Source organism: Vipera berus, assembly GCF_964194415.1.
Source record: "Vipera berus genome assembly, chromosome: 1".
NCBI lineage: Eukaryota > Metazoa > Chordata > Lepidosauria > Squamata > Viperidae > Vipera > Vipera berus.
Window position 1 is genome coordinate 118,175,601 of NC_138202.1, and position 21,330 is coordinate 118,196,930.

Here is a 21,330-nt window from a genome sequence, read left to right on the forward strand (position 1 = left end):
TAATTGATCAACGGTGTTAACTGATCAAAGTTGAGTAAAGTGCAAGCTTTGTTTCCTGTGACTGGAAACTACATTTTACTCTATGTGCTGTGCGAACCCGGACAGGTTGATTAGTTTAGAGTTCCGTCCATCGCTCAAACTCAGAAAAGCGATGCTGAAAAAGCTTTAGGTATAGTGCAGGGGTAGGCAACCTTGGCTCTTTTATGACTCGTGGACTTCAATTCCCAGAAAGCTGGCTGAGGAATTCTGGGAGTTGAAGTCCACGAGTCATAAAAGAGCCAAGGTTGCCTACCCCTGGTATAGTGAATCATCAGCGCCTGCTGGAAATGCGACCAGGTCAACAAACCACCCCAAGTCTCGTGCAAAGATTCACTGATGAAACAGTAGCACTAATTTATCCTTCCCTTCTCTCAGTAAAAAGCATCCGATCTCTTTCCTACGATGCTGAGGAACATCAGGACAGACGTCTTTCACCTCTTGGACTACAACTCCCAGAATTCCCCAGCTAGCGGCCATGCCGGCTGTGAATTCAGATAGTCGCGATCCCGCGCTCTAACCACCGTATCTCAAGACTTCTCCTCGCGGATTCCTCCTCTCTATGGTTTGAAATAGGAATACCGCTTCTATCACAGTGCAGCTGCGCAGTAGCTGTGAGCCGGCACGTGATGTCAAGAGCCTTACAGTATTGGACAGAGGTAATTCGAGAACTTCTCTGGCTGGCCTCTTAGAGAAGGCATGGTGCCGTCTGGGAAGTTTCTATGGTATCCAAGAAGGGAGTGAAACCAAAGGCACACTGGCGGAAGTGCTGCTTCCTCGTGCTTCCGGTTGGTACCTGGGCCGAAGGTGAGTTTTGTTAGCGATGAAAGCGGGAAGGCTGTTGAGGCGTTTATAAATGTTTATGGCGAGACTAGCCCGCAAAAAACGGATGGAGCGGGGTCTTTTTGGTGCAGACGAGGCTGCAGGCACAGACTCTGAAAAAGGGGAAGATAGGGCAGGAAACACCAATAGGTTTGCTATTTTAAAAAAGGAAAAGACTTTCAGTTAATTTTTCCCAATATAACAAAAATTTACAAAAGTAGAAGATTAAGAAAGGAAGTCCTTTCTATCAGGTACTTATTGGTGTCAGAACCATCACAATTAAAATAAAGCATACTACATGACATGATGATGATTTATTTATTTATTTATTTATTTATTTTTATTACATTTATATCCCGCCCTTCTCCGAAGACTCAGGGCGGCTTACAAGCTTAGCACTTATTGTCACTTTGAATGTACACCAATCGGCATACATCAAAATGAAATTTCGTTGCATACAGCTCTCAAAGGGTCACCACCTCCGATATATACTCCTTGTTCGGGGCCCGCTCAAATTTCACATTGTCCATTTTAGTCTCTAGGGAGTGAACGATGGCAAACAGGACAGATGGAAATGGGGCTCCATGTGGATTAGCCCTCAAGTTAGCTTGTATTCTGACAACCTCGCCCTCTTTCCTTTTTCTGATCCTGACTCTTCCACCCTTTCCTTAAAGAGGCCTTGCTTCTTTTCGCCCCTGGAGCACGCTGCTGCCGCCGCCACCAACTCCTCCAAAAGCCTCTCTCTCTTCCTCTGGACAGCCTCATCCAGTTCCTTTGCTCCATAAGCTCCAGGTCCTCTCTTCGTCCTCTGGAAACAGCCCTGATTTGCAGTAGAATCCATCACTGGGCCAGCAGTCAGATCTTGCTGCTGGCAGAACAAATTCAAACAGCGCCAACGACTTTTAACGGTCTCACCAACAGTTCCAAAACAACTAGAAACTCGCCAGGCCAGCAAAGATTGTTGGTCGTATGTCGTATGTTACCTTAGTTCCACCATGTTGCTCAAACACGTTAAAATCTTCCTGCTCATGTGGCTTATAGCCCTTACTATCCCTCCCAAAACTATTCGCTTTCAAGAGCCAATGCAGCCGCAGCCATTCCAGGCGCCGCCATCTTAGAAGGAAGATACATACATTTAAAATATAAAATACAAGGTTAAAATATGTACAAATTAAATTTAATTTCTATCAGGTAAGTGCCATCTTGTTCTCCTCCCTTCCTCTTTGAGGCTCTTTATTTCCCATCTCTTTCTACTTCAAGAGTTGATATAAAGGCTTTTTCTTGCCATGACAATGCTCGGTTAGAGTGGGAAATGGGGCTTGAAGTGATTTATGCACTCACACATTTTATTAGATTACAAGTAGAACTAGGTTATCAAAACAGGTTTCTAAAATACTGAACATGTACAATTTTACTGAGTTAGTGAATGTGCCTTTACATATTTTTATGTTGATAGAATTACTAGCTTCTAATATTTGTGTTCTCCAGCTATAAAAGAGCCATTTACTTGAAGGTGTGATGGATCCTCTGCGGGCTCAGCAGCTGGCAGCTGAGCTGGAAGTGGAGATGATGGCTGATATGTACAACAGGTATTAACATTTATAAGTACAAGATTTTTAAAAGCTATTTTAGCTTTATGACTCCATGAAAAACCTAACAGTTATTATCCAAGTTGATGCCACAATATCAAAAATTATTTAGATCCTTATAAGGAAACTCCCAAGTGTTTTTGAACTTTGATGGTGGAAGCTGTTTTCTGCTAGGGAATGGCCATAACATGAAATGCTGGAGCTCACTGAGACCTCCATTCTTGTCACTCAGGTGAGTTGACACAGCCTTAGGAGCTTTTAGTTGTGGAGATGCTGGTGACTGAGAAGGTGTGGGCTCTTCTACTTCCGCAGCCCTGGCAGTAAGTCAAACGACAAAGGATAGCATAGTACCAGAGAGTTTATGAGAGAAGGAAAAAATATAATATGGAATTTTTTAATCTTTTGATGTTTAATAGTCATTATTCTATAATTTTATCATTTTAACCATAATTTATTTTTTAGTTTTAATATTGTTTTCTTTATCAGTTGTATTATATTATACACTGGCCTGAGGGAGGTGGGCGGTTTAGAAATATGAAGTATAAATAAATAAATTGGAGCGGATGAAATACCTAAGAAGCCTGGTGAGATAACTGAATAGCTCTGGGAGGCAAACAAAACAGAGGGGAAGTCTAGGTACAGTAATATTGCTAGTATGGGGCAAGAGCATTTATGAGCAGTTTCCAGCCACAATGCATTGAGTGTGGCAGGAAGACTTGCGTGCTGGAAGAAAGAGAAATACTAGCATTACCCAGGAAAAAAGAAGAGATCAGACAAACCGGCAGCTGTTGTTTCTTTTAGTCTCCTCCTAGAGCAGCCTAGTATTTTACTCCGTTCCACTTCAATCCAGGCAGATTTCTTTTTTGTGTCAGTACCTCTCCCAACAGAAAAACTGTATAAGTGGGTTTTTTATGTTTCATGTGTATTGTAGGCCCCTTGCAATGACTCTGCAGTTTTCCAGGAATCTATGGTCCACTATTTGGGAACTATTGATTAGATACTTATAATAAAGAGAGTGCTATTGATGCTCAAATGGTTGTTAGAGGTAAAATTATAGAAAGAACTTAAAATTGAACCTGTAATTAGTGAAGATAGTTGAGTAATGAATGGATCAGTTGTAAAGGGTTATTGAATTTGGGAAACATGGTAACTAAAATATTTTTTGTATTAATATAGCTGTGTATTTATTATCACTGTTTTATTTAATATTAGTTATCTATTAACTTCCTGGAGTCCATGAAGGGTTTAGGTGGGGATAAATATCATAGATATGCCAAAATGGCACCTGCCTAAAAAGATGGTCTAGTCTGTTTTAACCCATAATGTGTTTCTGGACAGATTAACAGATCAGTTTAGTAGTAATACTACAACTAAAGAAAATATTACTAAATAATATTTTCATTAAGTGTTAAACAATGTGCTTATCAATAATATGGATAAGAGAATCACACACAACACATAAATGTTTGTTGGGAATGGTTGAGTCCCTAACCGTTGCATATGTTTTATGATGAAAAGCAAAAGGAATCTGTTCAAATGGTCCTTTTTATGGTCATAGCCAACATGCAGGAGTTAATGGAAGACCTAGCTGCACTGTATTTTCATTTGTACCCATTGGAGAAACTAAACAAACTAATGGATATGCTAGTGTAGGAGTGGTTTCCTTTTACAGTTGGAGTCTAAAAAGAAGAGTTGACTATTGGTTAGCTCCACCTCCTCTAAACTGGGTAAATTTACATACTTGATTATACATGCATAGAATTGCAGTTTTTTAGAAGTATGTTTATGCGGGATATTTTGTATTTTTACTTGTCCTTTTTCCTGAGAAAAACTTAGGCTGTTTTTAAACTCATGTGTTCAAAGCAAAATTTTAACATTTTGCATTAAAATAATCTACATAAGAAGAGATGGGAAGTTTAGGGATATCAGCCTTGGATGAGAGATAAAGACATGATGAATTTGAAATAGTGTACTAAAATGGCACCATAGGTTTGATTCCTAGTGAATGAATGAGCAAAGTCTCACCATCTCAACCTGTCTCTTAATAGTGACTTGTAGCTTTCAAAGTTTTAAAAAGAAGATAAAACCTAATATATCAAGTAAGACAGAAAAAGAAAAATCAAAAGAGAAAGCTAGAAATGCAAGAAAGGAAAAAGTTTTTAAAAAGAGAAAATAAAGAAAAAGATACAAAGAAGCGGCTTCCAAACTTCTTTATGCCAGTTATAAGGACAATTATAAATGTCCTTTTTTCGCTAAAATTACAACATGTCTTCCTTCTTTCTATCGTCTATATCCTGTCTAATCATCAAAACCATAAATCATAAGTTCATTTTTTTCTGTTTTTTTGCAATAAGGCCATAAGTCAGAAATTAACATGGATAGTGGCTTTTCTCTAATCAAAGAAGACAATTTGGCCATCTCAGCAACTTCCAATCATCTTCACCAACCATTCTTCCCTCTTAGATTTTGCTAACTCTTTTCATCTTTGGGCATACGTGTCCAGTTGCGAAACTGTCCAAATGTGATTTCCCTAAGAGCAGCTTGGACTATCTAGGCTAATGATTCTCGAAGAACGGCATAGAAATGGATCCTGGGAAGGTCTGAGTGATCCTAGAGCGAGAGCGTCCACAAACGAGATGACAAAGTTTCCTCGGCTTTGCTAACTTATATTGTCAGTTCATCCCCACGTTTGCTCAGATAGCCCTACCGATCATGAACTTACCAAAAATGAAAGGGGAAGCTAAACCCAGGCCCAGCCAACCCCTAAACTGGTCACTGGAGTGCCAAGCTGCATTCTAGAAGCTCAAACGTCTTTTCACCGCCGAACCAGTCCTAAAACACCCTGACCTAGATGAGTCCTTTGTAATACAAGCGGACGCCAGTGATATGGCCATGGGAGGGGTGCTGCTTCAGAAGAATGCAAAGGGAGAATTACAGACATGTGCTTACACCTCCTGCAAGCTCTCCGAGACTGAGTGATGATGGGCTATCTGGGAGAAGGAAGCCTATGTGATTCGTTGGGCCCTCCTTATGTGGAGGCAATTCCTGGAGGGCAGTAAAATCCTCTTAGAGGTTTGGATAGACCACAAAAATCTAGAAGCATTGAAAGCCCCCTGTTGGGGAATCGAACCCTGGTCTCCAACATGACAGGCAGGGATACTTACCACTATACTAATGAGAAGTTATCTGCTGCGGTTATCATATGCAAGAACAAAGTTCTATGACTTTTTTTACAACTCTCTGTCCATCAGTCCCACATCTGTCTCCAATTTATTCAAAGGTACTTTTACCAAAAAAAAAACAACTTTCAAAATTGGTTACATCCAAAATCTTTTAAGAATGTAAGCTTGTGTAGACTTTGTGTCCATATAGACTGTATTACGGCTGTGAGCCACTCAATTCAACTGCAAAAAGCTCAGTTCTTGCAGTCTGTTCTCAAGAAGCACCTGTCCCAACTGCAGAGGGCACTGACAATTTCTCCTTATATCCAAAAAGAGAATGCTGGCCGAAATTTGGGGAATAGTCACCAATCTTTGCCAATTTTGCTTCAAGCAGTTAAAAGTGGGGGCAGGAATTTTGTACAGTACTTTCAGTCTTGCAAGATTGATGTCGGTCTTCCCAGGTTAATCAGATAGGAAACAAGACTAGATGAATGAATTAACAATCTTGCAAGTCTAACAGTCCAAACTTCCCACCATCACTTTTAATTGCTTGATGCTTTAGGGTAGGTCTTTTCTAAGTTTCTTTCTCTCACTTTAAGCCACATGGGGCTCCTGCCTCTCTTCTCTTATTGTTTCCTGGATTTCCTCACAGTCATCCACCTATTCCATTACAACGTATCTCTAGTTACTGTTAGGTAAAGGTAAAGGTTCCCCCGCACATGCGTGCTAGTCGTTTCCAACTCTAGGGGCCGGTGCTCATCTCCATTTCAAAGCCGAAGAGCCAGCGCTTGTCCGAGGATGTCTCCGTGGTCATGTGGCCGGCATGACTAGACGTCAAAGGTGCACGGAACACTGTTACCTTCCCACCGTAGTGGTCGCTATTTTTCTACTTGCCTTTTTACGTGCTTTCGAACTGCTAGGTTGGCAGAAGCTGGGACGAGTAACAGGCGCTCACTCTGTTACGCGGCACTCAGGATTCGACCCGCCAAACCGCCGACCTTCTGATTGACAAGCTCAGCGTCCTAACCCACTGAGCCACCGCGTCCCTAGTTACTGTTATTGGTTAATAAATATAAAAATGCAAGATACCTGTGATTTTCCTCTTTTGCTTCTCTTTGCATATTCCTTAATTTCCTGGTTTCCATTGACCTTTCATAGGAGTAGGCTTTTTATATGCTGACACAGGCTTCTTATTTCCTGAGAAATGTATAAACATATGTATATATTTATATCTGCAAACTAAGCAGACATTCATGAATCTGTGGAAACATAAAAGAACATAAAACATAAAAATCTTGAAAAGCAAACGTACAACTAAAAGGAACTGGCACTGGCACACACTAGTAGTAACATATGGTAAAGGAACAGGTAAGAACAGATGTCTGGGAAGTCTAAATCTGGTGGTAACACTGAAAACTATGTTGGCTCCCCTCAATCCCATCCACCGACAACTTTTTCCATAAACGTGCCAAACATATTTATTATCCACTACTTGCATCATATCCCCAAAGTATGTAAGTATCTGCTTATTCAATTCTTTATTTTTATTTACAGGTAGTCCTCAACTTACAGCAGTTAATTTAGTGACCATTGAAAGTTGCAACGACACTGGAAAAAATGACTTATGACCATTTTGGTGGCACAGTGGTTAGAATGCAGTACTGCAGGCTACTTACTTCTGCTGACTGCCGGCTGTCAGCAATTTGGCAGTTTGATTCTAACCGGCTCCAGGTTGACTCAGCCTTCCATCCTTCCGAGGTCGGTAAAATGAGGATCCAGATTGGTTGGGGGCAACACACAGACTGTATAAACAGCTTAGAGAGGGCTGTAAAGCACTTATACGTCTAAGTGCTATCGCTATTGCTGTCTTTCACACATATCACCACTGCAGCATCCCCATGGTCACATGATCAAAATTGAGATGCTTGACAACTGACTCATATTTATGACGGTTACAGTGTCCCGGGGTCATGTGATGATCCTTTGCGACTTTCTGACAGTCATTGGAGAATTCGGATTTACTTAACCATAATTACTAACTTAACAACTGCAGTGATTCACTTAACAACTGTGGCAAGAAAGATTGTAAAATGAGAGAAAACTCAATTTAACGATTGTCTCGCTTAGCAACAGAAATTGGGGGCTCAATTGTAGTCGTAAGCGGAGGACTGCTATATTAACTTTATAAGGTTTGCCTATCTATGCATTGATACTCTGGGCGACAAGAAATAAAAAATATCAACAGTCATATAAAAACCCAAGTTGGGCCCCTCATTAAAAATCTCAGAAGATACCAACGTCATAAATACAGACTAGAGCTTCAATAACTACAGTCTGGCCAAGCCTCTGAGCGAAGAGGCAATTCTTCACAGCCTTTTGAAAGGCTGTTAGGATTGGACCATCCATATCTTTTACTGCTTATCATCCAGGGCAAATGCCAATCATTATTTGGTGCAGGACTAATTGACCAATGACTCTTGCATGCCGTGGTGTTTTTAGTAATCATTTCAAAGCCATAATCTGAAGGTATCTATCTTCTTTCTCTTGGTGTCATTTTTTTTTACCGTACCCTATCATAGTTATTGCTTTAACTATGCTGACATTTGTTATTGAAATCCTCCATGATGGTTTCTAAGTTTGCCATTTCTTTCTAGGAATAGTCTTAGGTTTTGTTTCTTGAGTGCAGTATCCCTCCATATCTGTTCTGAAGAAAATGAAATTGACGATTGCGTTACTTTTTTTGCCGCAAGCTGTATGTTCACTAAATATAAGCCGACGTTACATATTTTTTAAAAAATCTTTTATAATTTGTTTTATTGCATTATTGTAAACATAACTGGTACATTGTATTATTTGAGTATAGGTAGCCTTTGACTTACAACCATTCATTTAGTGACCATTCAAAGTTACAATGGCACTGAAAAAATAAGTGATGACCATTTTTCACACTAACCATTGCAGCATCCACAGGGTCATGATCAAAATTTTCGCGCTTGGCAACTGGCATGTATTTATGATACAGCAAGATACATCAAACTATATGATAAGTTTCTGTCTGAAACTTACCATGTTTCCCTGAAAATAAGCCCTACTTAAGATCCCACCCATTCCATTGCATCTGGTTGTACGAGGTGGGGCGAGGCGTCTGACAGTGAAACGGAGGCCAGGGGGCACCCTGCATGTCAAGCCAGAACTCGTTTCTCGGCTGCAGAATGGAGGCCGGGGGCGACGCGTGCGAGGCGGGTGTCGGGGCGTGAGTGGCCTGGTTGTGGTGGTCCTAAGGTAAGTGGGTAAGACATCCCCCCAAAATATGACCTGGTGCCTCTTTTGGAGGAAAAAAAAAGAGTATATAAGACTGGGTCTTATTTCCAGGGACACACGGTAGTATAGTGCTTAATATTGTTAAGCACTATTGTATTGTATTGTACTGTAGTGTAGTGTAGTGTATTGTATTATTATTGTTTGTACATATTAAAGAAAAAAAATTAATACCAAAAAGGAAAAGGAGAAAGGCTATTTGCTTTCTAATTTTCCCTTTTTGTGCCTTTGGCATTTTGCGATGTTGGTAAGTATATTCATCCAGAGTTTTTGTTTTATGTTTTTCAACTATCTAAGTTTTACTTACCCGTATTTTCCGGCGTATAAGACGACCCGGCGTATAAGACGACCCCCGACTTTTAAGAAGATTTTTTAAGGTTTTTCGTCTTATACACCGGAAAATACTTACATGCGCTGGAGAGGCGGGCTTGGGGCAGCCATGCCGAGGCCGGCTGGTGAGGGCCGCTGCGTGGTCTGCGGGCGAGAGGGGCGCTAGGCCCGCCAGAAGTCCCCGGAAGTTTCTGGAACTTGGAACGGCCTGGCGGCCTGGAGCCACGCCGGAGATAGCTCGGTTGCGCGGGGCGGCCCGGCTTTGCAAGAACGGGGACGCTCGACTGATTTATGTTTTTTTTCCGGCGTATAAGACGACCCGGCATATAAGACGACCCCCCAACTTTTGAGATGATTTTCATGGGTTAAAAAGTAGTCTTATACGCCAGAAAATACAGTACTTGCAGCTAATAAATTGATATGGCTGTATGTTAGGGCTGTTCATTATTTTGGATCTGGAAGCAAAAAAATGCTTTTCCTTGGGACCTCATTTAAGGAATTAAAGTTTTTTAATGTATTTATTTTAGAATCCAAAGTAATGCACAGCTTGACCACACATTCAAATTCTTGCTGTTTAGTCAGTTTTAATTTCAACTGTTAATTGTTTCTGTTCTGCTTTTTATATGACATATTTGCTGAACAAGGTAAACAAATATGAGGACAATACGCTTCCTTGTCTCATTTCTATTTTAAACATTCTTATAATAGCTTCTCATTCATTGTAAAGATTACTCAACTGATTAATCGTATTCTGATTCATTAATATGAATCATTAATACATTCCATGATCTGACATATTCCTCTTGAATTCTCATACTGTCTCGATTATTTTTCTTAACACTAGCTACCTGTATCTCTTTGCTGAGTTTGTAGGCATTTGCAAAATACTTCATTTGGATATTTTTCATTCTTAGAACTTCACAATACTCCCTGTCTTGAGCATAATGGATTCCCTGAAGCATTTGGGAAAATATTTCCAATCCAAAACAGTAATTTTGCCCTTGAAGCAGGATATTTCATGAAATTTCATGTTTGAAACACTTAAAAATGAAAAGTTTTGCACATCTCTATTTTTTTAAAAAAACATCCTTTTTTATTTGGCATTTGTCTTTCCATGTACAAATAAACCTCAACTTACAACCATTCATTTAATGACTTTTGGAAGTTACAACAGCACCGGAAAAAGTGACTTAAAGCTGTTTTTCACACTTACAACTGTTGCGGCATCCCCATGGTCATGTAATGAACATTCAGTTGCTTGGCAACTGGCATGTATTTATGACAGTTGCAGTGTCCCGGAGTCATGTGATCACCTTTTGTGATCCCCCCCACCCCTTTTAAGCAAAGTCAATGGGGAAGCCAGATTCACTTAACAAGTATGTTATTAACTCAACATCTGCAGTGATTCACTTAACAATTATAACAAGGTTTTAAAATGGGGCAAAACTCATTTAGCAACTGTCTTGCTTAGCAATGGAAATTTGGGGGCTCAATTGTGGTCGTAAAGCGAGGATTACCTTTATGGCTGTTTTTTGTAAGAAGTTAAGTAAATATTTATTTATTAGCTTGTGGGAATTTGGTAATTTCTGCATACTTTTACATGTCCCTGTTTTTAGTACTGTATAGGTAGATACACTTTGTTTGCAACTGTCTAAGCCTCATGTAGAGATGTTAGCATTAACCACCTCTTTTCCTGCAGCTTTAAAGGATTCAGTGGGCATTTCATCTGCATTTGATGTATTCCTGTTTGAAGCTATTCTAGGGGCTCACGTTCTTGTTGAGCTAGTTCCTAAATATATTCTCTCTCCCTTCAAATGTCTCTGTCAATTTACAATCTCTTTTGTAAACGATCCCAGTGTAGTCTTTTCATCTTCCTTGGATCTCATTTTCCCATTCGGGTATTTTCTATAAGTTTTGTTGAATATTTTACCCTAGCTGAAAATTTTCCCTTGATTTCTGTTTTTTTATAGCTGCTTTTCTATTTCTTGATACTCCTCTATTCACAATCTTAACTTTTTGTGCCCTTTTTTTGATATCGAATATCTGTGTCCAGTCATCATACATCCTTATTTCCTTTCCTTGATCTTTCCTCAGCTATCATGACATCTTGTTCTGAAAGACACTTGAATCTTTTCCTTGGTAAAATTTGGGGGGTTTTGGTTTGCTCATTTGTTTTTGCTTTGGTTTCCATAGATTTAGTTTTGCATAATTTAAGTATACTAAATCTGTACCCATGCACTGACCTTGTGTTTTAACTATATAGCCTCTAGGTCATGTTTTACTCATATAGCTTTTTTCTTTGATTTTCTAAGTTTAACCCATTTGAATAAGCAGTAATTCATGGTCTGTTTTACAACCTGCAACTGGAAGTGTCTGACTGACTGGATTGTGAATGGCAGCTAAAAGAAGATGGTAGTGATGGCAGAGAAGCGTTTGAAGAATTATTAATAAAATAAGAAACCTGCCATATTACAGCTACCGAGACAAAACATGGATTTCTGAATGAAGTGCTGCTACTCATTCCATCATAGTGTCATCTGGATTAGAATATTAAGATGTGGTAAACTTAAGTTACTCAGGGTGCTTTGAGTCTGCAGTGTCCACTTTACAAAATTCAGTATTGAATTGATAGTTCCTGTACAAAAGTATAGTCTAGACCAGGGGTCTTCAAACTTGGCCCTTTTATGACTTGTGGACTTCAACTCCCAGAATTCCTCAGCCAGGTATGCTGGCTGAGGAATTCTGGGAGTTGAAGTCCACAAGTCATAAAAGGGCCAAGTTTGAAGACCCTTGGTCTAGACTATATGTAGATCAAGAAGGGCTCATTCTGTAATTTTGATCTTAAAGAAATCACAGTTGCATCAGGGATTGTTAAACTCTTAGAGGAAACATTTTAGATACCATTAAGAGTTGTGGGCATGATGGTCTTTAGATGTTTTATGTTGTCAGGACAAAAAGCAGATGCAGAAGTCTGAAAAAGGACTGTTTTCTCAAGTTCTTTTCTTCTTGCACTGTCACAGAATGACCAATGCCTGCCATCGTAAATGTGTTCCTCCTCACTACAAGGAAGCTGAACTGTCAAAAGGGGAATCCGTGTGCCTGGATCGCTGTGTCTCCAAGTATTTGGACATTCATGAGCGCATGGGCAAGAAACTGACAGAACTCTCAATGCAGGATGAAGAGCTGATGAAACGGATGCAGCAAGGGACCGGAGCTGCCTGAAGTCCGGCTTCTGATTCTCCCACCTATCTCTACACCTTGCGTCTGGACTGGTGTCAGTTCTTGCTTTTGCCAATAAAACATCCATACTGTGTTTTCTCCACCAGCTGCTAATGGGGGTTAAAGCTCTGCCTTCCTTTTTTAGGCCTAATAAATGATTGTGCCTCGTGAAGGAAAACAAGGTCATCTCTGGAACCCTTTTCTTAGCTTGTTCTTTCTCCTTGAACATTGGAAGCTGAACCTTTGGGTTTGCTCAGTGGGCTATTTTAACACATTATCTAGCTCCACAGACTTTCCTGGCTTGTTTCCATTCCCTTGGTACACTAACAGAAAAAAAAGAAGCAGTTTATAATTTTTCATACGTACCAGTTTTCATTTAGTTAAAACACCGTTCTTTATTAGTATTTTAGTTTAGTATTTTATGTTTAGTATTTCAAATTCAAGACTAGGCAGGGTACTTGAGTAGCACCTGCTTTTACTTCCTTAGAGCAGTTGCTGTGTTTCCCCCCCCCCCGAGATCTGTTTACCGTAGTGTACACCAAACAGATTTGTAGACATGCTGTGTGCATCTCCCCAGGTGCCCCCCTTTTGCTTTTGGCGACAAAGAACTGCGGGCGTTTCTGTTTAGAAAAGTGTTTCCCTGCCTTGGCAACTTTGAGAGAAGGTGAGTTCAACTCCCAGAATTCCCCAGCCAATATGATCATTGCTGGAATTCTGGAAGTTGAGGTCCACACCTTCAAGAAAGGTTTAGAGTCATAAGAGCTGAGGGGAATTAAGGGCATTTCTAATGCAGTCCCTCTCCTGCAGCATGTGGAACCACTTAATTCACTTCCATAGGGAATGGGAGTGGTGCGTTGCGTGACACAACAACCATCTCTCAGCTAATCTAGGTAGTCAGCCAAGCTAAATGGGAGGGAAACAATCCAATTTACCAGCCAATGTCGGGAATGGGGAGGGGTGGAATCTTCCCTTGCTCCAAATTTCAGATATGAGATGTTTCAGAAGCAGACTTTTCCACAAAGGAAAAGGAACATGCTGGCCTATGTGATAATGCCTGATAACGTAATAAAGGTAAAGGTTCCCCCGCATATGCGTGCTAGTCGTTTCCGACTCTAGGGGCCGGTGCTCATCTCCGTTTCAAAGCCGAAGAGCCAGCGCTTGTCCGAGGACGTCTCCGTGGTCATGTGGCCGGCATGACTAGACGCCAAAGGCGCACGGAACGCTGTTACCTTCCCACCGTAGTGGTCCCTATTTGCCTACTTGCATTTTTACGTGCTTTCGAACTGCTAGGTTGGCAGAAGCTGGGACGAGTAACAGGCGCTCACTCTGCTACGCGGCACTCGGGATTCGACCCGCCAAACTGCCGACCTTCTGATCGACAAGCTCAGCGTCCTAACCCGCTGAGCCACCGCGTCCCTTTAATAACGTAATAGTTAATGTTTAAGTAATTGATATGAGCAAAGTATTTTCCGTGATTGGGCTCTCTGATAAACTGGCTGCAGTTGCAACAGACAATCAGAAGGGGGAACTAAAGTCTGCAACTTTGAAGGTCCCAGGATTGCTTGGTTGGTTTGCAGATTTCAGAAAATAGGAACCCTAGTATGTGGAACTCTTAAAGGACACAGGCAGAGATCAAGTGCTGTACTGAGAATTATACACTATTTGATAAGCGATTTCTGATTCAACCACTTCTTCAAAGAAAGATTACTCAAATTATTACCTGCTGGCTTCTTGGCTAAAATACAGCTACTGTTCTTTGATGTACTTACTGAACCAGCAATCTTTTGTTATCTCCTGGTAGCTTTTTATTAGAGTATACAATTTCTCTGTAATTTGAAGCAGAGATCCTATTTCTCTTCATGTCGTCTTAATTTTGCTGGAAATAAGGTGTGGCACGTGATTGCTTTCCAAATAGCTTTTTGCCTCAAATGCACTTGTAATTCATTAGTTGTTGAAGAGTGCCTCTGTGTTTCTGCATTGTTGTGGGTGCTGCAGTCTCTAGTGTGACATTTATGAACATACAGGTGCTTTCAGAAGCCTGCCAAGGGGCTCACTATGCAATCTCTCCCCCCCCCCCCCCCGCAATAGATTGACTGATATTTTTAAAAATGGTCTCTCAAAACAGCATTATTCTTTGCCTGCTTGGTGCTCCTTTCTGGGTCCTTAACGCACACACCCACTTTCATTTGGATTTCACAGCATATTTGTGGGTTGCGGAGGCTAAATTATGCCTGTTGTGGCTTGTAGGAGAAAAATGTGAAGGGGGAGGGAAAAACAGATGGAGGCCATGGGAGGAAGGTGAAAAAGCGTGGGTTGGTCCAGGATGGTGCGTGTGTGTAAGGGAGGGAGAAAAATAAAACCATGAAGAAAAAAAAAGAAAATGCAGTTAAATAGAAAAATCAGTGGAAGAGGTCTGGCTTAAGGAGACCACGGGGAAGCGAAAGGAAAAAAGGTTGGCAGTAAAGTAGAGGTTTACATGTCATCTGCACATGTACACACACACACACAAGTGTGAAACAAAACTTGGTGATTGGTACTTTGTAAGGAGTGAGTTGAGCTGATTAGCATTGATTAGGCAGTAGAAGAAATGAGTTGGCTGGTGGAAGCAGAAGAACCATTTGCTTTTTTTCTTGCACTCTATGAAATGGAGGTTGTACGAAAGCAGAAAGCCATGGTTTCAGTATTCGCTACCCCTCTATTTGGCACTTAATTTCACAGGCAAATTATTAATTCTTTAGCCTCACTATTGCCATTCTGTGTCAGCACTCACAGCTTCTTTAAAAAAAAAAAGATCTCTGAGCCCCAAACCTTAGACATCTAACTAAGCACACTGCTAACATCTTATGGCCAGCAGGGGTCGGTGGTCAACAAAGTCTTGTGAGCACTACTTTATCAAACAAACAAATAAATTTTAAGGTATGGCTAATTTTTTAATGAGTATGGTTCATAATTGGGCCCTTTAGATTTCTTTTAGACTCGCTCTACCTTTTCTAATTAAATAGTAGTACTTAGCCAGAGGGTGATTTATTCAATTAGAGCTGCTTAAAGCAATTAGAAGTTATTTAAAACCACATGCTGGAAGTTATTTGGCAACCCTTGCTTGTGGTTTTATTTCTACCCAGGGTAGGATGCTATGCTGCAGTTGCTTTCATGGATCCCTGCATGCACCCTGCGGGGGCTGGGGAGAACAACCAGAGTTTAATACACAGCAGCAACAGCAAAATTTTGCAAGACATTCACAGGATTGCATGATTGGGCAAAAGTGGGAGAAGGAAAGATGTTTCAAATAAGACCTGGAATTTGATTCACAACAGTTCACTTCTATTCTTCAATTTAATTTCTCTGAGAGGGAAGTACTATAGGTGGTCCTTGACTTAACAATCATTTGTTTAGTGACTGTTTGAAGTTACAGCAGCATTGAAAAAAGTGACTTGGGACCGTAGTTCACATTTATGATTTGCAGCATCCCACTTGGTCACATGATCAAAATTCAGAAGCTTGGCAGCTGTCATGTGTTTATGATGGTTGCAATGTCCCACAGTCATGCGACCCCCTTTGGCGACCTTCTGACAAGCAATGTGGAAGTCAGGTTCACTTAACAATCGTGTTACTAACTTAACAACAGCAGTGATTCACTTAACTGGCAAGGTCATAAAATGGGACAAAATTCACTTGTCTTGCTTAGCAATGCAAATTTTGGGCTCAATTGCATTTGTAAGTTGTACTCCAATTGTTAAAACTATTAGGAGTCAAAAACAGATTTTCATGCCGATGTTTGCCAATAGACCCAGTACTGTTCTATATATTATCTATGTAGCTTCCATAAACATATTTTATAGGTACTTTACAAATTAAAAATATATAAAAATGCATATTGTATTTTCTGCCCAGATCATGCAAGTCCTGGCTTCATGCTGGCTATGTACAAACTGGTCCTATGTTGTAGAACAAACTAAATTCTCATCTGCGTCTCAGGATTTTTACCCACTGCTGGTCCGAAATGCTTTCAATCCATGAATTAGCAGAAGACTCTGGCATGAAATTTGCCATCCTCATTGCCAATTCCTATCCTTGCTCTACTGTCTCTGTTTTCAAGGCCCAGCAGTCACCTGACTTCCTTCCAAACTAATGGGTAACAAAAGCAAACTATATCTCATAGCTGCCACTGAACACTGTTGGCTTAAGGGGAAAGCAGCATTTTAGTACAGCACAGGAAAGCTTAAGATCGTCATCGTGGGCTGGGAACAAGGTGAAAGTGACATCAAGAGAACACCGCAGAAAAATGATGATGCCAGGGCATATGTGTGCTGTTGAGACACAAGAGGGGAAATGTCCTTTCCTGCTGTAGAGGCAAGATGTCTTCCAGATTATAGATATTCCTTTTGGGGAATATGCACAAGAATCTAATTTTTTTCTTCAACAGGCTGGGGTGTCATGGGGTGACTTTCCCCCCCCCCCCTAGTCTCTCATATATGTAATTGCTTTGTATTTTCCCATTTTGGCTCTGCCTCCTATTTGATGCTTTCCTTATTTACATTTTTCCCCCTCCAGCTCCATTTCTTATGGTGGCCTATTAATCCTAAGGGTATAAGCCTCACATAGGGACAGGGTGGCTTAGCATGTCCCCTTCTGTTGCTTCCAAAGTTTAAATCTACATTAGTGTTGATCCCCAAACCTTGTCAGCATTAGCTTTATGCTTACCATTGTCATGTTAGCAGTACAAAGCTGCATTTCCCTTATTAGGGGCTTCAATAGACACTAGTCTCTTCTGCCACAGTTTCTAAATGGAAAGCAAATCCATGTTTCTTCTGCGAAGGGTAAAGCTGAACGTATGGCTCAAGCAGTCTATGCTATGTTTACAGATCAATTAAGCTTAGAGCCGCATCTCTTGGTTTGTTTTTTTTTCACCTATTGTGGCATCGCCATTTTTTGCCCATCCCTTGACCTTAACCAATGCTTTTTCTGTATTCAGGGGCATGTAGTTCCTGGTTCACATTACTTCACTGGTTAACCACCTCTAAATCTCCAACCCTGTCTTCTAATAATCAGATAACCAAGTTGCTGCCCCTATTCAATTCAGTGAGAGAGAATTATTTCATAATTACTTTCTTATGCTCAGCAACCAGATCTTCCTTATCTAGTACAGTATTTTCTCCTATGAAATTTTTCATACTGCTCATTTAGGAATTTCAAGAACAAGATTAGGTGGAGAGAATTTCAGGCAGGATCTTATATACCTGATAACTGAAATTACCTGCAATGGGTTATATTTTTGCGCTGTGCTAAAGACTATGTATATGTTGCTTCTGACACAATCTCACATACATTTTTGTGAATAAAAAGGAGAAATGTAAATAAGATGCAGCTGCCTGTAAGGTGGATATGGGCCAGGTTTAAAAATGTTTTCAAGGTGTAGTAACCTAGATAACTGGTAAACTAGGCATATTGGAAGGACTGTTCCCCCAAAATTGTGCTTCATTGTATGCTATTCATAAATCTCAAAGCAACATGGATAAGGGAAGGGGGCAAATACAATAATCTAACTCAGGATTTCCCAAATTGTGAGGTGTGCCTGCCTTCGGGAGGTGCAGATAGAAGCCAGAGGAGGTGTGAATATTTTTTTAATGTCTTTATTGAAAATAAAGTTTAATTGTATTGTTTTTATTGTTCATTAGTATTCATTTGGGTGTTTGGATTTTTAGGGGAAGTGTGTACATTAAGATTACACTAAAGGGAGGTATGTTGGCAAAAAGTTAGGAATCCCTGATGTAACAATTAGACAAATCAAATTACACAAAAACAACATTAAAACAGAAGATCACTGTTACAACTGCAGGACTGGATTGACAACTTAAAATAACACTTTTAAAGGAGAGATGGGAAAATGTTTATTTATTAGATTTATATTTTGCCTTTCATTCAAGAAAGGTAGTAGGCAAAGTGATAGTTTCTGTTTTTCCCAAACCTGTGAAGATAGGATGGATTGAGAGAGAGTGCCTTATCCAAAATCATTCCCATTGGCTCAGTGTTAATTTTTATCTGCTCCAAGTAGCTTGATCAATGGTCAGAGATGATAGTTATTGTAGTTCAGCAGCCACAAGTTCCCAAGTTATAAATTTAAAAGCAAATAAATGCCTACATAAGACAAGCCATTTGTTAACTAATAGCTGAAGCACAAACTAGCCAAACGTATTTCAGCTTGGCATGTTGTCTGAACCCAGCCTGTTCAGTGTTGTTCGTAAGCCCGGTGTGTTCATAATTGCAGAAATGTGTGTAGATGGACTAAATTATAGTTAAGCTAATGATAACTAAATTTGTGGTGCAAACCCAGCTGTTCAGAAACACCTGAGTAATACATATGCTGCATTTGCTAGCTATATCCTACATCGTGAAGCTTTCTGGATGTACCAGCATTATCTCTAATCAAAAATGTTTTTAGAACGTATTTGAACACTAATGGAATATATATGTCAACATCTCCTTATCTCGGGTAATCATAAGGCAATAAAAGCAGCCACTAAAACAAATAAGCAATGAAACAAATAACCATCTACTTAAAAAACAGAGCACAAATAAAAACCTTGAACTTGAGTGAAAAACCACATGAAAAACAAAAGCAATCTGTCTTCTGGGCCGTTAGCTTTTTGGGTGGCCATCTTCTGCACTTCTGGGAGGTATAAGATGGCTGGCTATATATGTTTTAAACAAATGAACACATTTCCACATTATACAGTATTGTACCCCTAATAGAGAAAGCAGCTCCTTGGCAAATCTTAATACTCTGGCAAGTGAAGACATGGGGAAAGGCATTCCCTCAAACATAAGAGTCCCAAAACATTTAGATGTCTGAATAGTATTAGCGTTAACTTTGACTGGAAGAATAATGGAAGAAACCAAGCAATTCCTTTAAAACCAGCCATGATTCTGGTACCAAGCCACTACTATATTTTGAACAAGCTTCAGTTTGAATGTTTTCAAAAGTGACAGTACTCTAAAATATATGAATTCCTGTACTGTGATTAGTTCACAGATCTACCACCTAGTGTGTCGTTTCCCCATCAAATTCTTATAGCCTTCAACAGTGATCCAACAGCTGCATTTGATTCTGGTGACATGGAGAAATACATTTTCCAATACTGTGCCACTCTAGTTTTCTCACCTAGCAGCTTCATATAGAGATTAGACAGGCACGTGTTTATATAGAACATCTCCAATTTTTGGAATCAGCATTCACACCATCGCATAGTCACCAACTTTTACAATACGTAGCTGGTGCAAAAAAAAGATCTAGAGTCAATACAAACTGGTGAGAGACACAAGTGTGCTAGCAAGATGGCAGTTACCTTACTTCCCTTCCCAGTCAGGATTAGCAAGACTACTTCAGCCTAGAATCCTTACCTTACCTCCAGAACATCATCCATAGATAATTTCTCCAAGGTGTTTGAAGCTGATTGCCTGTTGTTATCTCAGCATTTTGTCCGGAAAGCAACTGGTTGATTGCCTTTTATACCTGAGTTCAGGGAAGTCCTTATCTGAAGAAACTGTACTATCACTTTTCGTAACACCCCCTTCCCCTTCCCCTACTTAGATAACCCCCCATCTTTTCAAACCAGCCAGCCAAATTCTTCTGCTAGCTTTTGTAAGCCAAATGATTAAGACTGCATGTAGTGGAACAGATTGACTCAAGCATTTATTTTCTTTTTCAGGCCTTGCCGATTGAAACCAATGATCCCATATATCAGAGGTCTCCAACCTTTTAGGCACCAGGGACTGGTTCCATGGAGAGAGGTTTTTCCACGGCCCAGAAGATGCGTGGTTTTGTGTGTTGCCTGCATCTTGCGGATGGGGCTTTGCTTGTTTGTGTGGCCCTGTTGCTGGCATGCTGCGGCCCGGTACTGGTCCACGGACAGGGGGTTGGGGACCCCTGCCATATATGACTAGGAAATGCTTTTGATATCATTCTAGAAAGTCTTCAGTTACGGTGTTAAATTCTGATTAGATACAATAAACCTTCTCAAAGTACAGAACAATTTATCAGAGCAGATGGGCAAGAATTTCACTTCTATATCCACCAAGTAAAATGCTAACCACCTGGAGCCAGTCTGCTGGACAACACTTTGAGGATACCATGGTGGAGATAACATGTCACAGAATGAGCCAAACAGCTGGACCTAATTATCTAAACAGCTCTCAGAGGTTTTCACTATAACAGCATTAAGCAATTACTTTGGGGGAAAGAGGGACACGATGCATTTATGTCTAGTTTTGTCTTCTGCTGCTGCTCTGGCTAGTAATACTTAGGCAGATGAATACAAATCTGGGGATTTTGCATTTCAAAATGATATTTCTGCACCACTGGGATACTGACTCTAGGATTGTATTTCTAATACTAAGCACCAGTCTTCCAAAAGATCTTAATATGCTGCCCATCTGCTATAACTGTTAGAAAACTGTGTTTAAACAAATAGTAATAAATAGTTGAAAACTTTTGTATAAGTAAATAATCACATATCCGTTTTGTTTGGAAAAGATCTTCTATAGGACCCAACTATGTTCAATATCACACCAAAATGGAGCACTGGGCAGACATATTCAATATCTTGGTGAGAGCAACTTCACAAGGGATACAAATATCCTTTTAGGATTGAAGATTACTTGACACAGTCCATCTTGCAGCAAAAAGTCAGAATGTATAAGCAGTTGGGCAGTATTGTCCAAGAAACACTGTCCATGAAAGCCTTCACCAATATTTTAGTCTAGTGGCAGTGGTTAGTCTAGTTTTATGACTAACCAGTTTTATTCAAAGGCATTAAACTTTTTTGAGCTTCAGTTCACTTCCGCAGAGGCATAAAGTA

General features: G+C 40.2%; 1 protein-coding gene across 2 annotated transcripts; it reads left to right on the top strand.

The window, feature by feature from the left end:
- The first annotated feature begins 692 nt into the window (after window positions 1-692).
- On the top strand, window positions 693-12,668 carry TIMM10 (translocase of inner mitochondrial membrane 10). Of its 2 annotated transcripts, none has more exons than XM_081314993.1 (3): window positions 693-843; window positions 2,347-2,447; window positions 12,277-12,668. In XM_081314993.1, exons 2-3 carry the CDS (start codon window positions 2,377-2,379, stop codon window positions 12,476-12,478), a joined length of 273 nt encoding a protein of 90 aa, XP_081171119.1. In that variant the 5' UTR covers window positions 693-843; window positions 2,347-2,376; the 3' UTR covers window positions 12,479-12,668. The 2 variants fall into 2 exon arrangements, with proteins under 2 accessions (XP_081171119.1, XP_081171120.1); XM_081314994.1 differs by lacking the exon at window positions 693-843 and adding an exon at window positions 2,030-2,049.
- Window positions 12,669-21,330: the final 8,662 nt, after the last annotated feature.